General features: G+C 52.7%; 1 protein-coding gene across 1 annotated transcript; it reads left to right on the top strand.

Annotated features, from left to right (window-relative positions):
- The first annotated feature begins 3,686 nt into the window (after positions 1-3,686).
- ASB18 (ankyrin repeat and SOCS box containing 18) lies at positions 3,687-16,711 on the top strand. The gene is given in 6 exon segments (XM_041399549.1): positions 3,687-3,818; positions 14,491-14,787; positions 14,789-14,989; positions 15,535-15,648; positions 16,520-16,542; positions 16,544-16,711. Coding segments are annotated over 6 exon segments (822 nt in total). The 5' UTR covers positions 3,687-3,773; the 3' UTR covers positions 16,686-16,711.
- Positions 16,712-17,221: the final 510 nt, after the last annotated feature.

Below are 17,221 nucleotides of genomic sequence, written 5' to 3'. Positions count from 1 at the left end.
CACTGAAAATATCGGAGTCTATTTGAAAACGCCTTCTGTAGTCTCTCACTAGCCTTGCAAATCAGCACAGCACTGGGTAGAGCTGCCTTTTATTTTTTTTTTTTAATTTTTTTTTTACCTCGTGGCATCAAGCCATTTCTATTCCGACCAGAAAAAGAGGATTATTTCGTGCTGGGATTTCAAATTAAAAAATAAAAAAAAAAAACCCTATACCTAAGATAACAAGCTGCATAAAACCCCCAAACCCTTTGGGGCTCTTGTTAGGGTCTGGGCAGTGCCTGTGGGGCTGTCACAGCCCTGGGATGAAATCCCTTTTCTTGGCACAGCAGGGAAAATCCCAGGGGATGTGCCAGCACAGAGAGAACCCCATCCCACCCCAAACCCCCCAAAGCAGGTGCCACCCTGGGGCAGGGCACTGCCAGGCTCTGCACCCTCCTGCCCAACAGCCCTAAAGCCAAAGGAGGGAAATGCCAACCCCAAATCCTCTCCCCGCTTTCCCCAGTCCTCTGGAAAACGACTTATCCCATCCCTAACCTCCTCTGAGCATCCCCAAACAAACCCACACAGCTTCCTAAAGGTTGGAGTCTCCTCTCCTGACAAGTTTGATGCCTCAAGTTGCTCCAATTAGCAAGAAAATCATCATTAATGACAACTAAAGCAAACGGGGAGAGAAGCCCAAAAGAAAGCTGTTCCCTTCCCAGGAAGGCAGCTCCAAACCAGCATTCCCTAACACTCTTTTCCAGCTTCCTTGCTTTAGGATCCACCCTAAATCAGTTTCCCCAACCAGGAAAAGGCAACCAGGATTGATGGAAACATGGGAAGGGGGGAAGGCACCCACAGGAGCACAAAACAAGGAACAGCAAACAAGGGATGGACCAAGGAGAGCCTGGAGAAGACAGGCAGGTCCCAGCAGCATGGAAAAACACACTCAAGGAACTCACCCCACCTTGTCCTGGATGGATAGAGCTGGGCTGTGGTTAGCAGGAAGGAAAAGGATTGCCAGTGCTGCTGTGGTCACCAGAAACCCACAAAAACCAGGAATTCTGGCTCCAAGGCTTTTATCCTCTCCCTCGGGGTGGTTGGAGGGTCACTGTTCCCAAAACCTACCCCATCCTCACAGGGTCATTTCTGACCCAGCCAGGAGCCTAGAGCAGGGTCCTATCCTTAGCCACCATTCCATTCTGTGGAATGGATCAGTGGATCACGAGCAAATAGGGAACCCAAATCACCTGCTGCCCTCTCAGGACAGACATTCCCACATTCTCACCCCAGGAACAGCATTGTTTGCAGGATTTTGTGGAGCAAGGAGAAGCCACCGTGCACAGAGGGGGATTTTGGCTTTCTGAGTAAAAATAACTCAAGAACCAGGAATAAAAAAAAAAAAAAAAACACAAAAAAAACAAAAAAATAAAAAAAAAAAAACAAAACACCAACCAAACAAAAAAAATCCCACCAACATAAACTACCAAAAACCCCACAAAAACAAAACCAAAAAAACCCCAAAACAAAAGAAGCAAACAAAAACGCAAAACAAACAAAACAGAGGGAAAAGAGAATGGGGTGAAATGAAGAAAAAAAGCCACCAAGAAATTCTATAATTATCAGGACTGGACTGGGCATGGTGGGCTCTAAGCCCCAGTGAAAGTTTGAGGAGAGGTCAAGGCCTGGGTGGGATCCTGTCCTCTCTTTAGGAATAACTGGAGCAGTGAAAGGGCTGGGGGATTAGCAGGAGGTGGGAACGGTGCAAACGAGCTGTTAGCACCTCTCAGGCCAAAGTTTGGGAAGCTACACCCATAATTACCCTAATTACTCACACACTCCATCCCAAAAAGCTTCTCAGGGAAGAAGGGGGTGCTGGGCAAGGAGAAAAGCTAACAGGCATCAGGCCTGCCTGGAATTTGGGGGTTTGGTGTCGTTTCCAAGGCCGATGGAAGCCCCATGTCCCCTCCCGTGGGCAGCAGCCCTCCTCTCCCCTGGGTTTGGACAGACGCGGCCCCAAAAGCTGCTCCATCCTCACGGGATCATTCCTGACCCTAAAGCAGGTCCTGCCCTGAGCCACCGTTCTGTTTCACGTTCACAGACCCATCCCTGCTCCCTCAAAGCTCCCAGCCCTGGCATGTCACTGCCCTGCTGGTGACTCCGCATCTCACCCGTCGGGGACACCCCGAAGTGCTGGCCCCCCGCTCCCCATGCCCAGAGCAGGTTCAGGGCAGGGGTGGCAGTGGGGACAATGTGCTCACAGCTCCCTGCCGTGACAGACCACCCCAGAACCAGCTGCTCTTCCCAGCACGGCACAGCACAACCTGTAATTTGCAGCCCTTGCCCCACAGGTGATGGGAAGAGGGGGCAGGAATGGGGACAGAGCCCAGGACGAACCAGGTGGTTCCCTCCTGGAGCTGCAGCTGCTCCAAGGAGAGGTGGGAGCCCTGATGAGCCAAGCCAAGGCCCCACTAATTAACAGTGACAGCTCTGGTGTGTCCAGTGGGAAGGGATAAATCAATCCCCCAGAAATGAGTGGGTGTGGGCAACAGGGGATGGCTGGGTTTGTTCTCCTGCACCCCAGAGGGCAAGCAATTATCTCAGGAACTTTCCACCTAGGGTGTGCTTGGGAAACACATCCTCCAGCCCATAAATAACTTCCAAAGCTACCTGGCACTTGCCGGTGTCAAACACTAATTGTACTCAGGGATGACATGAAACTGAGTCAAGGGCTTGTTGGAGCTCGTGGTGGCCATCCAGCTCCTCTGTTTGCACCTCCCACAGCGATGGCAGCGCTGGAATTCCGGCTAGGGAATGGGGCGAACCTGCTTCAGATTCCAAGAGTTGGGGAAAAGGGCTGGGATCTGAGCCCTGAAATGCCTAGCACTGAGTCCTCACTCTGTAATCCTTTATAAAACCCTTTTTGGGGGCAGTCTGTGAGGGGTGAGGCAAATCACAGATGGGTGTCTCCCATCCCAGAAGGAAATCCCACATTATGGACCCCACAAGGAGCCTCTGGTGCTGAGACTGGGTGGAAGACACGTGGTGAGGGTCAGCCCCAGCTGGTTTTCCAGCCTGGCACACAGGGTGACATTCCAAGAGCACATAACTCGGGGGGTAAATAACTGGGAGGGCTCCACCTTTCAAAGAGGATGTGCCCCAGGACTGAATTCCCAGGGGATAATTAACAGCTCTTCAGCAGGGAGGTGGGGAGAAGGGAGCCCTTGAATTTTTACTTGAGCTAAGAGCTATTTTTTATTATTATTCCTGTAATTGATGGGGGAAAGGGGGGAAAAAAAGGAAAATTGTGCAGTTATAATTGGAAAGAGTTTGGAGGGGGGTTTATTGAATTATTTACATCTGACAAAGATGAGCCACTATAAACTAACTGTAGCACAAGACCTTTCCATGTTATATAGAGCTGTTAAAGGAAAATGCTTAAATATCATCTAATTTCCAATAAAAACTGCACAAAATCAATGCAGCCTCGGGACAAGTTTATATTTCACCAGGCAGCAGCTTCTAAAGAAGAACTGAGCAGCAGCAGCAGCATCTGCAGAAGTATTTTTGGGGGGGTTAAAGGCATGGGCACAGGGACAGGGACTTGTGTGTTGGCAGGGTCAGCCCGACCACAGCCACATAGCTGGGCAATGCTGTCACCTGGAGAGCTGCAAATATAAACGTGGGGACGTGCTGGGGACAGGGTGGCTCTTTGCAAGGTGGCACCTGGATCCCAGAGAGGGCATTGAAGCTCACACCTCGCTCTGCCCGGGCAGGGATGGTGATCAGGGGGGATGAGGGACCATCAGCCAGGAGAGCCCCCCTCACATGGCTGCAAGGTAGGTTTGGGGCTGTGGTGGCATTGCAACCCCTCAGTCCCACAGCCACGGGGTGCTGGGGGGATGCTGCCATCACAGGGACCCCGTTTGAGCTATTTGGGGGGACTAGGAGGGGATGCAAGGTTGGAATCAGCCCCTCTGGAGGAGGCAGTGCTGTGGGCTCCTGCACCACACTGGAGATTTCCCCGCAATGATAATAATGACAGTGATAATAATGGCATCCAAACAGGGTGGTGGTGCCAGGAGCTCTGCACATCTGGATGTTCTTCCACAGCCTCGTGAGGCATTGGGACCAGGAGGGCTGAGGTGTCCCCAGAGTGAGGACTGAGTTATGTGGCAGCTGCACCTGGGGGACAAGCTCTCTGCAAACCCTCCTGCTGCTGTTGTGCCCTTCTTTTGCCAGGAATGAGTTTTCCTGGAGAGCTGGAGCAGGCTATGGAAGCTGTTATGAACAGACCCCCTTGATCTGGGGAAGGGAACTGCTGAATGTTTTGTTCAGTGGGATGTGCCCTGCAGGAGAATGTGCTGGGGATGGATGAGGGTGAGGCTACAGGTGCTCACTCTGAGCCTCTCTGGGGCTGTGCAGGGCCATCCCTGCCGAAGGAAGGACACGGCAGGATGATCCCAGGCTTGGTTTTGCCGGGCTCAGGCGCTCAGATCCTCAGGGATCACAAAGCTGTGCTGCCAGGGGATGTGCCCAGGGCCCTGCAGCACAGCACTGCTACAGGGGAGCCTTGTGGGGTGTCCTCCAGCGCCCAAACTCGCTGCCTGAAGGCAACAAGTGCGTTACAAGCTGTTGGAAAGGGAACATTTCTCTCCAGTCCTGCTGTCCCAGGCTGGTTTTAAGCCTGGCCCGGGACTCGAGTGTTTATATGCAAATAGATGCAGATTGAGAAGGGTCACGGGGTGTCTCTGCACACACATCCACACCCCCACCAAGGGAATTAGCCCGGGACTGGCCCACAAGGTCTGCCCTCCCTGCTAAATTTACCCAGGAAGGCAATCCCTGCCCGGGGAAAGTGATCCTTTGGCGTGAGGCAGGATTCCTCCATGTCACCATGAAAATATGACAGGGTCACCAGAGACACAGAGAGAAAGCAAGCCAGGGCTCTGGGAATGCCACCCCGAGGTGAATGATCCCTGTCTGTGGATCTCCAAAGCTCCTGCTGTGCTGGCTGAAGGAGCTCAGGGATGCCCAGGGGTGTTTGCATACCAGAGCAGTGCTTGGAGGAGGTGGATCAGGCCGTGCCAGAGGGGGAATGGGCACTGAAAGGCTGGGTGCAGCAAAACAGCAACAAAGTGGGGAAAGCAGAGGGAAAAATGAAGGGATTTGGAGGCTCCAAACCAACAGAGAGGCTGGGGATGGCCAGGTGGGAATGCTGGCCTTGAGTGCTAGGGGAAAAGAAGGAGAAAACAGGGAAGACCACCAAGGGTGGCCTCAAATTAGCTCCCAGTGCTGCTTCCCATGAGCAGGGGCCTTAGGGGGGTCCTTCACCAGGAACCCCTTAGCTCAGCAAGCCCCATCCCTCAAGGACACAGCAGGGAGTTTTGGGGCTCCAGAGATGGGTGCCACCACAGTCACGCTGGGGACACACAGGGGAACCTCAGGTGGCTCTGGCAGCACAGGGGTGCTGGCTCAGGAATGCTCAGGATCCCCAGGAAGGTCCCAAAAATTCCTCCCAGCCTCAGGCTGGCTCCACACGGAGGGAACCATGCAGCGTTCCAGCTCTGGTTTCACATCCCAAAATCTGCTTTGGCCGGGTTTGTTCCCCGCAGAGGTGGGTGGCGGGGCTGGGAAGGAGAAGCTTTGTCACCCAGGGCCTCCAAGTCACGAGGTGCCAGTCTCTATTCTCGTCCCCAGCACGGATCTCTCTGGTGACCTTGAGGAAAGCAGCCCGGGGGAAGTGGGAGCAGGGAATGCTCTGCTGGCATCCAGTGGAGCTTTCTCTCTCCTATACAAGGCACTGTCTGGGGGAGCAGCTTCCCCTGCCAAAGCCCCAGGAGCATTTGTACCACGCTGCAAGGATCATCCCAGCATTCCAGGCTGGGCCAGATTTTTCCACACTGCAACCACAGGACTGGAATCTCATATGAGCACCTTCATGAAAAAAAGAAATAGAGGCGGGGGGGGGGGGGGGGGGGGGCGGAAATCCTCCCAGAGCTCAGAGGACACAAATAAGGTTATTGGGGATTGACAGCAGTTGACTAAATTCCTTTTTTTGGTTTTTTTTAGTTTCCTAAACACTAGGCACCATTTTCCTCCCAGCCTAAACACCTCTGCCCCAAGTTGGAGCCTCCAAAAAATCCAGCAAGTTAATCCAAGAGGTGCTGGTGCAGCATGGCCCAGTGACCAGCTGACCCTCATTGTACCCTGTGTCCATCATGCTCCAAGCCCTCTGCAGTTATAAATACTCCACAACAGAGCCTGGACTGGATTATAATTAGGCAGTGAGCCAAGAGGATGGAACCAATGGGGTATAAAAGCCTGGCCATGCCCCCAGGCAGGACCTGCACACCAGGAAGCACTGGCATGAGCGAGGCACCAGGAGCTGGGACAGGCAAGGAGGATTTCCTCCAAGTTGGACTCGGAGCATCCCTTGGCACCTCGTGCTCCCATCGCCAGGTTCTACACAGCCCTGGTCACGGGAGACCTGAGGAGCCTGCAGCTCCTGTCTGACAGATACCACCAAGGTGTCAACCTGGTCTTTGAGATCAGTAAAAACCAGCTGGAGTGGCAGGTGAAAAGCCAAGCCTCTTATGGACTCTCAGGTACTTTTCCTTTGAAGGCCAGGCCAGGAAAATGAAATCAGTGTGTGTTTACTAACCCTAAACAGGAGAGGGGCAGTGCATCTCGGTGCCTTAAGTGTGCCCAAGGTTTCTGGTTAGCCCACAGTTCTGACCATTAATATTTATCACCTTTATATTTTCTTCTCTTCTGCACCTACTAACCCAGTGGAAGTGTCAGGTTTGTGCATCTCCATGATTTCCTCAGGCTGGGATTAGACACCCAGCCTGTATTTTGGGAATGCTTTCAGAGGGGGCTCACAGCCCACATTCCTCATGGTGCTATCGGGAGGGATCAGATGCCCCCAGGATGGTGGTGCCTCCTGAGGTGATGCTCCCCATGGCCCCAGGTGCTCGGGAGACGGTCCAGGAGCTGCTGAGAAACACAGTTCCTCTCTCTGGGTACTCCCAAACCCAGCACATCCCAAGCCCAGCCCTCCAACACGCTCCCACCTGGCTTGGGTACCTTCACTCCCAGCAAAGTCAGCTTTTCCTTTCCTGGGGAATTCCTGGGCTGCCTTTAGCTCCTGCCAGCCGCTGCACATGGGGCTGTGTGCCCTGGTGGCCAGCAGGGCGTTGGCTTGCCCACCTGGTTCCACCTGAAATCCCACTCCTGGAGGAGCACACAGCGAGGGGGCTTTGTTTCCCCTCCTTCCAACTGCAGTCAGAGCCACGGAGCACAACCAGCCCCTACAGCTGCCAGAGAAAAAGGGGAAAAGCCCTGTCAGGAGCTGCTCCAGCCCCCAGGCTGCTGGGCAGAGGATGGGAATGCAGGGGCAGGACTAAACCAGGTGAAATCAGAGCCCCATTTATTGTATTTGCTGGGAATGTCCCAATGAAGGCAGGAATGATGAGTCTGACTCCATGTTCTCAGAAGGCTAATTTATTGCTTTATGATACTATATTATATTAAAGAATACTAAAGAATACAGAGAGGATACTTACTGAATGCTGAAAGACAATAATGAAAACTTGTGACTCTCCAGAGTCCCGACACAGCCTGGCCCTGATTGGGCAATGAGTCAAAATAATTCAGACCAGAATCCAATGGAACAATCACCTGTGGGTAAACAATCTCCAACCACATTCCACATAAGCACAGCACAGAAGAAGCAAATGAGATAATTATTGTTTTCCTTTTTCTCTGAGGCTACTCAGCTTCCCAGGAGAAAAATCCTGGGCGAAGGGATTTTCCAGAGAATCTGCACAAGCACCTAACTCAACTCCAGTGCCCAGAATCTTGTGACTGCCAGCCGACAGTCCCGATACTCGCACACCTGGATTCAACTGGTCAGTGAATCAAAACACTCACACCAGAATCCAATTGCCAGCTCCCCTCAGGTAAACAATCTTCCACGATGCACTCCACTTGTGAGCAACGCAGGAGCAGTAAATGAGATATGAATTGTTTTTTCTTTCTCTGAGGTTCAGAGAACGTGAATCCCAGAAATATCCTTGGGAAATTGTGCCTTGCTTTTCTCCGTGAAGAGAAATGCGGCTACAACATTCCATTCCAAGAAGGCTTCAAACTGGTTTTATTCTAGCATGCATGCTTTTTATACAATCTTACAAAGCTCAGAAGTTTACACTTTACTCATTGGTTAGAAGAGACAAACAAAGTGATTATTGGAATGGGCAGTTGCAGGTTTCTCTTATTTATTCTCTTATTTATCCTTTTTTCTTTCTTGGTTTCTCTGTCAACAACCTTGGTAGGAAATTCTTTCAGGGGCAAATGTGGATCCTCTTATCAAACACAGATCCTCTTATCAAACATGAATCCTCTTCTCAAACTTCTCCCTGGCTCACAGAAGTTGCTGTAAAACCTCTTCCACCCAAACCTTCCAACCCAAACTCTTCTGGCATTCCATGATAACCTCGCTGTGCATCCCCTGTGCGCACAGCCCAGGAGTTTTGCCTGTGGAAGGCAAAAAAGATGCCATGAAGCAAAAAAAGATGCCATGATCCATGGCAAGGCTTCCCTCACGTTCCCATATCTCCCCACTGCCACAGCAGAGAAAAAAAGCGCATTTTGGTGCCAGGCACATTGCACAGCCAAAGTCTTCTCCCCATGGACAGGAGCAGCCCAGCCTCAGCCTTTCCTTGCTCCTCTTTCCTGACTATTTCCCCTAAAATCAGTAAGTCCTGCAGCCCAGATCCAGCACACTTCCCCAGGAGATGCTCAGGATGGGTTTATGGGATGTGGAGCAATGCTCCCACCCCCTCACCCCACACAAGGGATCCCCCTTGGTTCACAGGCAGGGCTGAGCTCCTCCATGTGTACTCACATCCCACCCTGCATCAGCATCACACAGAGGAGCATAAAAATTTCCTGAAAAAATGTGGAAAAACACAGGAAAATATGTTTCTGTAGGGCTTTAGGTGCCTGTATAGCTAGACACATGGAATGAGGATATTTCCTTTTTTTTTTATAAAGAGCTCAGCCACTTGATATTTTCCTGATGAAACTGCTTAGGGCCACAGTGAATTCCATCACCTGCCAGCTTCCCTGAAAAGCCAGCCTGGCTTCCATCCTCTGCCCTCCAGGCAGGCAAGATTACCTGGAGGTAGGTGGTGGAAGCGAGGTTCCAGCATGTCACAGACCACAACACAGTGAGAGAGTTCTGGAGAAGGGAAGCAGCCAGAGAGGGAAAGGTTTGATCTCTGCTTATCAGTAAGAGTCTCTGCAAGATGTCCAAAAATCAGGTGTTAGTCAACTTCTGGTTCAGCCAAAAAAATCTAGGGATGAATCCCAGGCATCCTTGGTGCCGTGAGGGCTGGAAGGAGCAGGGTGGGAAAGGGAGGATGCTGCAGGCAAGAGCTGGCTTTAATTCTTTCACCTGAGCTCCCTTTGCACCTTCAGCCTCATCCTCCAGCCCCATCCTAAAACCCCAGTGCTTCCCTGATTTTAGGCTTCTCCCCCTGAAGAGATGGGGCCACCAAACCACCCCAGGGTGTGCAGAAGATCTCCTGTACCTCAGTGGTCCAGGTGCCCTGGCTTTGCTTCCAAGCTTGGAAAAAAATACTATTTTATGTAGATGTATTAGAAAACGGATCTGCTCTCACTGATTTGCATGTTCCATTCCCTTGGAAGGCGGAGGGGGCTGGCAGGTGAGGCAGCTCAGCCACCACGGGGATCAGACAGCCCCGAGGTGGCAACAGCTGAGTTGTAAGGCCTGGAATATTGGGGCTTTATAATGGAAATGCTGCGAGCCCCTTCACTACGGCGCCCGGCGCTACGGGGGCTTCTACAATAACTGAGCCAACTCCCTTGAAAGATCAAAAATTAATAGACATTTCAGACAGGGTTTGAGGTTTCGACCACTGCTTTTTCAATAGCAAAGACTTTGCTAAAGTTAGAGACTGAGGAGGTCAAGCTTTGGGTAACACAAACATTTCCTCTTTGATTAGGGGGAGACTACTTTACCTCGCCTCCTTTTTTTTTATTTTATTATTTTTTTCATTGAGTAGTAGATTTTAGGTCATCCTTAATTTTTTACTGACAACAAAGAGCAGGTCATTGACCTACATAGAGAGCTATTTTATTTTTCTCCCTCTCGATAACAATGGCCAGAACACCTATGTGCCAGGTTCTTCTGTATTCCCATATACTCGGCAATTCACCATGGGGGCAGGACTTAAAACCTTTGAGCCTCTCAGTGACTGGGATAAAAAAAAATTATCTGGGCTTCCTTCCAGCCATTTGAGCTTCAGAATCCATGAGATTTCAACAAAAAGGATATCAGAGCTTTAATCTAGGAGCTTTTTGAAGAGATGGAAAAAAAAAAGTTCCAGTAAAGTTCAGTCTTACCTTCTTCACTTTAGGAGCTGTTCATGCCAACGTCGGCCTATTTAGTAGAGTTCCTCTCCTTGACCTCTTTTTTACAGCCGAGATAATTAACATGGTGGGGTAAGATGAGTCTCTAAATTCACTGCACTCTCTCCCTGGCGCTCTCCCTTTTCCCTCTTAAAGCTGGGGATGATTAAAGGAGCCTGTCTTTATTGGCACCCCGAAAAAAAAAATAAAATAAAAATAATTGAGGGGGAGAGGAAGAGCCTCGGCGGCGGGGAGGGGAGGGGAGAGCTTGCGTGGGGCGCTGGGCAGGCGCTGGCAGGGATGCAGGACACGGCTCCTGCCTCCCATCACGGCAGGAAGGGATGCTGAACATCTGCAGAGCCCTCCTTCTGATCTCCCTGAACGTCCCAGGCTTCCCTCATGGCCAGGGAGAGCCTGCCTGGAGAGGAAATCCCCCTTCTCCAGCCTCGCACTGGAAAGAGCTCAGCAAGGAAAGAGCTCTGGGAAGCCAAGGGATGGGACAGGAAGGTGTCACTCCTGCTTCCAGCTAAGCAATTCCCTTCTCCAAGCCTTCCCTCCAACATGGGAGCTGGAAGCAGAGTTCTCCACCTCCTCCAAGCCCCCAGAGACAAGGGATGGGGGATGAAGGATGGGATGGATCAATGCAGGAGCTCAGGCAGCGTACAAGGGGCACTGGGATAGGGAGCAAGCACCAGGGACAAGGGGAATGGGAGGGATGAGCAGGAAACAGGGGATGAGCAGGAAGGCAGGAGCCCAAAAAGGTCAAGACAAGGCCAAGACAAGACAAGGAGCCAAGCCCAGGCACTGGCATCCTCCAGCTATTCCAGCATCATCCTGGACACTCTGCCCTGTGGCTGTGGGAAAGCAGCACTGCAAGGGGAAAAAAGCCCAGGGATATGAAAAGCCAGCGTTTAGCATCATCTAGTGCTAAACCTCATCCTCTGCTCCGTTCTGCCTTGCTAAATACAGCACTCGGAGCATTTGGAGCCATGGTTTTGGGAAGCTGGGCAAGAGCAGCTCCTGAGTGGGTCCTGACAGAGAGATAAAGAGCCCAGGAGCAGCCAGGGGGCTGGCCCTGCCCTCTGAGACGTGACAGGATGAGGGATTTCACAGACAGACCTCGCTCCGACCCCGGCGACGGGAGGAAAAACAAACAGGAGGTTTTTCCTTAAGGAAACTGGGGCCTGAGCGGGTTCTTGGGACGGGATTTTCCCTGCAGCCTCCGCTGCCCCAATCTCCTGCTCCTCCTGCTGGTTGTTCTTCACATCCCATTCCTAACAAATCCCGCTTTCCCAGCCTGGGTGGTTTCCATCCCAGCCAGTGGGATCCATCCTGGCATAAGGAGGGTGGTGGGCTCATCCTGCCCTGACTTACTGATGGGTGAAGAAATAAAAGAAAAAAAAAATCAATCCCAAATAATTTTCTCCCATTCCATTTGATCCAGGAGCCCAGGGCAGGGTGAAGGTGGAGCACCAGCACCACTCACCCCAAATTTCCTTTACCTTAAGAAACGACTTGCCCAAGCAAGGGGATGTCACCCATTACCTGCAAACGGGTTGGGAATGGCTTGGAAGTGAGTTTAAATTAGTCGAAATTAGGCACCAGGCTGGATGGAAAACAAAGTTTTTTGTTTTGCCACTGAATTTCTGCTGAGATAAATGGAAAGCTGAACTCAGCATGCTCTTTCAGTATTACCAGGAGATTGGGGAGGAGCCCTTGAAAAAGCAGCAAGCCATTGCTGGGCCTTATTTAATGTGATTTTAGTCCATTCTGGTGGCAACAACCGGGCTGTGAATGAACATACAGGAAGCCAGAAACGCTGGGGAAGTGTTGGAGCTCATGAATTCATCAACAGAGAGATTTTAGAGGTTAACAAGAGCACCTACCCAGAACCTGCCTATGCCCAGATATCCAAACAGGAGACAAATGCATCTCCCAGGCTCCCACCCTTTCCATTCACTGGAAGAGAACTTCTCTTGTTCATAACTCCCTGCCAACATTCCCTCTGTGCCAAGGGAGGGGCACCCAGGGGGAAAATCCAGTATAAAAAGGCTTGGGTTTCTTCCAGCACTTGATAACCAAAAAGAAAAACCCTCCAGGGATGCAGCCTCTGGGAAGGATGGTCCTTCCACAGGGGAATATTTGGGAGGTGTAGCAGGAGATGAAGAGGAACTGAGCTCCCAGGGTGGGATTCTCTGTAAGGGAAAAGCCCAGGGCACAGCCAGGATTGGAAATCTTCAGCAGGTGGAAATCTTCACCCTGGGCACTCTTGCCCAAACCAGGGCAATGTTTGTGCCAAGACACAGCAGCCTCTTTGTCTGGGAATGCTTTAAGCATGATCTACCCCCAAAAAAAGAGGAAAAGCAGAACAAAAGGGGATTTTTCTCAGGGCGAGGCTGCTGCATTTTTGCAGCCAAGTCAGCAATATTTTTTTCCATTTTTCTCTGCAGAACCATCATTGGTTTGCCCTGAATATGTTGTTTTAGGGTGCAGAGCTACTTGTGACATCAGGATTAAGCTGCTCTGGAGAGATCCCAAGACAATAATCAGGGCTACAAACTCCCTGCTGACAAGGATGGCCAAGACCAGTAAAAGAGACTGAGTGTCTGAGTGATCCTCTCCAACAGCAGCCAGCGAGCCCCAAAAAAGCCTCAGGGAGACAAAACTCTCCTGAAGAAAGGGATTCAGCATCCTAGTGCAAAAAATTAAATTGGAAAGTAGGGACGTGAGGATTTTGGGAATGGCACAACCCCACCTAAATCCACTCTCAGGCAGCTACACCCCCAGTAGAACATCCACGGTGAAGCCTCTGGTGAGGGCTGGCACCTCTGGGAGGTACAGGAAAAGATCCTGAAGGGATTTTTTTCTGGCATCTCAGGCTTGAGGTGCACGGGAAAAGCAGGCCAGGGAGGTGTTTGTAGATTCTGCACTGCCAAGGACAGTGAAAATCCTCCCAGCAAATCCCTGGGGAAGTGATGAGGCAGGTCCAGAAAAGTCAAGTATATTATTAGTAGTAGTAGTATTAGCTCATTATTTTATTATTGATATTTTTCCCACACACATTAGCATTCCCGTGGGCCAGGAAAAGCAAGCAATATCCTGGTGCTATCCTTCCTCCCTGAGGTTCCTCTTCTTCCCCATCCCCGCTGCTGGAAGGGTCAGGGACTTCTCTGCCCCTCGTGCTCTTCTGTGTCAGCCCAGACCCTCAGCCAGGGCTCCAGTGACACCTGAGCTGAAACAAAAGATGGAAATTAGAGAGGCAGAAGGGGTTAAATATGGTGCTCCTGCCCTGGACTCCACCATCCCCATGGGTCCCTCCCAGCTCAGGATTTTCTGTGGTTCTGTGAAAACACAATCCTCTGCAGCAGAAGCGCAACACAGGTGTTGGGGTCCCTCCAAGGGAGAAGGAAAATCCATGTTTATATCCAAGCAAGTGGGGCTATTTTGGTCAAGGGGTTCAGGAATGGTCAGGGATGGTCAAGGATGGTGCAGGGTGGTCAAGGATAGTTGAAGACAATCAAGGATGGTTGAGAATGGTCAAGGTATTCAAGGATGGTCAAGATGGCAAAGGACAGTCTGGGATGGTCAAGGGTGGTCAAGGATTGTCAAGGATGGTCAAGATGGCAAAGGACAGTCTGGGATGGTCAAGGATGGTCAATGGTGGTCAAGGATTGTCAAGGATGGTCAAGATGGCTAAGGACAGTCCAGGATGGTCAAGGGTGGTCAAGGATAGTCAAGGATGGTCAAGATGGCTAAGGACAGTCCAGGATGGTCGAGGAGGATCAAGGTATTCAAGGACAGTCCAGGATGGTTGAGGATGACCATCCATGCATGACCCCGGTCAAGGGGCAGAGGGGGATATGGCCCAAACCACCTCTGCCCTCAGTGTGGAGGGCACCAGGGCACAGTGCCACGCTGCCCAGCCTGTGCTGCTCCCTCCCAAAATCCCCGAGTGTCACAACCCCAGCTCCAGCATGACTTCCCCCCTCACCCCACACCACCTCCCACCCCACCATCCCTCATGGCTCTACCGACACCACCCCTGAACCCTCATCCTGAAACCCCTTCCCGCAGGTGTGCCAAGCTCATGCTGATGCGCGGGGCGGCCGTGGAGCTGGGAGCGAGGCGGGAGGGGACACGGCCCTGCACATGGCCGCCAGGCACCGTCTCTGCCACCACGCCCGCCTCTACCTGCGGCGCCACGCCCGCGTCGACGCCCGCAACGTGCGCCAGGAGACGGCGCTGGGCGTGCTCTGCGGGCAGGCCCCGGGCGACGGCGACCATTCCCTGCAGCTTTTCCAGCTGCTGCTGGACCACGGCGCCGACGTGGAGGCCCGGGATGAGAGCTGGAGGCGGCCCTTGCACCGGGCCCTGCGGGGCGGCCAACGCCGAGCTGGTGCGGCTGCTGCTGCGGCGCAGCGCCGACGCCAACGCCGTCGACTACGACAGCATGTCCCCGCTGGGCTGGGCCCTGCAGGGCGCTGCCTCCCACCCGGAGCTGCGGCCCCACCTCAGCGTGCAGCTGCTGCTCAACCACGGCTCCCGGAAGATTTGGCCCCCGGCCTTCGTCAAGGTAGAGGCCCCGAAATGGCGCCCGGAGAGCGCCACGCACGCGCGGCCTTGAGGTTGGGAGATCTGGGACGTGTAAAGGCGGTAGGGTGGGAGAATTTGGGAGAGCTTCCATGTCTGGCAGGGAGAGGGGACGGTGGGGATGGGGAGTGCTGGAAGTGAAGGCCCAGCAGAAGGGCAGGAGGGAGCCAGGACGGCTCAGAGGGGGTTTTCCCTGCCTAGGGAATATCAGAGACAGGCCTGGCTCACGAGCTGCATCATAGCTCTGCGTTCCATTGATTTTACATCAAATCATAAAGAAAATATTATCCTGCCTTGTCAGGCACAAGCCAAAAATGTAAATAAGGAGTGAGGAAGAAGAGCCTCAGCAGGGCAGGGCTTTCCACTGTTCCAAAAGATGCCAGGAGAAACCCCACGCCTGCCCCATCCCGACACAGGGCTATCCCAACCTGGAGCGGGGTGGGGTGGGACAAACCCTGGCTGCAGCAGGTGGCTGTTGTCCCCTCTGGCCCTGCCTCGGTGTCTGAGCCCTCCCATGTCCCTGGACAGGTGCTGAAATCCTGCGCAGCCGTGCCGGAGGTCATCAAGGTCCTCTTCAACTCCTACTCCCAAATCCCGGTGTCCCAGGAGTGGGCCAAGGCCGTGCCAGAGGAGGTGTTCCAGGTGAGGCAGCTCTGCTGGCTTGAGACCCAAGGAGGGGGTTTTCCCTACAGAACAGGGGTTTATTTTCCCCACAGAACTGGGGTTTATTTTTCCCACAGACTGGTTTTTCCCCCCCACCCAGACTTCACTGGATGGAGGAAAACCAAAAGGAATATTCCCTAGAGCAGCACCACACACCTGATCCCTCCAGGTTTGCACCCCTTCAGCTCCACCATCCTCAGTCCCCACATCCCTGCCCCAGCCTTCTATAAAATCCACTCTCAGCCTCTGGAAGTGAGCCTGGAGCCAGAGCACTTCCCAACAGGAGCCCACATTCCTCGTTTTGGTTGGGAAAAGCTCCTCCTTGGATGTGCAACAGGTACAGCCAGCCCGCTCTGGGGTGATTTGGGATGGCTCCTGGCCCCACAGGCTGTGAGGGACAGCTGGAATGTGAACAAAGCCTTCAGGGTGTTCTGAGGAATGGGAGAAAGGATTTCTTCCCAAAATTAAGGAAAGGCCGAGGCTGCACAGCCCAATCCTGCTTTGTTCCCTCAGGAACAGGCTCTCTTCTACATCAGCTTTCTGTGGGATGCTGCTGCGCCCTCCCCAAGGCTGGCTTTCCCCAAGGTGCTTCCACAGGAGCATTCCAGTCCACAAGGTCCCAGTTCCACAGGAGAATTCCAGACCACAAGGTCCCAGTTCCACGGGGTAATTCCAGAATCCCTCACCCATCCTTTCCCTGTGTCAGTGCCTGGACCCCACACCCACAGCCACACCTGGGCTCCTTCCCTCATTCCCTTCAATCTTCATCCCTAAACACCTCCAGCTTCTCTGGCAGCCAGCAGAGGTGCCAGCCCAGGTGGGTGACACCGGCGTTGTCCCCTCTCTGCAGCAGCACCAGCCGTTCTACCAGTCCCACCCGGAGCCTGCAGCACCTGTGCCGTGCCACCATCCGGGCACACTGTGGGGACAAGTGCCACTCCCTCATCCCCCTGCTGCCCCTGCCCGGGGCCCTGCGGGAATTCCTGCTGCTGGAGCCCCAGGGAGTGGTGCTGTGAGGGAGCAGACCCAGGAGCATGTGTGCCATGAGGGGCGCCGCTTGCCGTGGCTGTTTTCCCAGGACTAAAATGTACTTTTGGCTGGAAATTTGTATCGTTTTTTGGGGTTTTTAACCCCCTTCTAATTGTGCTTTAAGTAGATTATAAAGAGTAATAAAATGATTAGTGGCTGGTACGAATAATGCTGATTATGGAGGATCCCTGCAAAGCAGCGGGGGCTGCTCAGGTGTGGGAAGGGAAGGACAGGGCAGGGGACACAAATCATCCCAGGGGACACAAATCATCCCAGGGGACCCAAACCATCCCAGGGGACACAAATCATCCCAGGGGGCCCAACCAGCTCAGGTGACTCCAACCAGCCCAGGGGACTGAAACCAGCCCAGGGGACTGAAACCAGCCCAGGGGACCCAAACCAGCCCAGGTGAGCATCAAATCCCCTGGGATAAATTTCACCTGGGAAGCAGAGGTGCTGTGTAGAAGCCCTCAGCAGGATGCAAAGTCTAGCAGCATTAATAAAGGCCCTAAAATACATTTAA

This window comes from Onychostruthus taczanowskii, unplaced genomic scaffold (assembly GCF_017590055.1).
Source record: "Onychostruthus taczanowskii isolate IOZ18803 unplaced genomic scaffold, ASM1759005v1 scaffold164, whole genome shotgun sequence".
NCBI lineage: Eukaryota > Metazoa > Chordata > Aves > Passeriformes > Passeridae > Onychostruthus > Onychostruthus taczanowskii.
The sequence above is the reverse complement of the archived record's forward strand: the minus strand, read 5'-3'. Positions and strand labels throughout refer to the sequence as shown.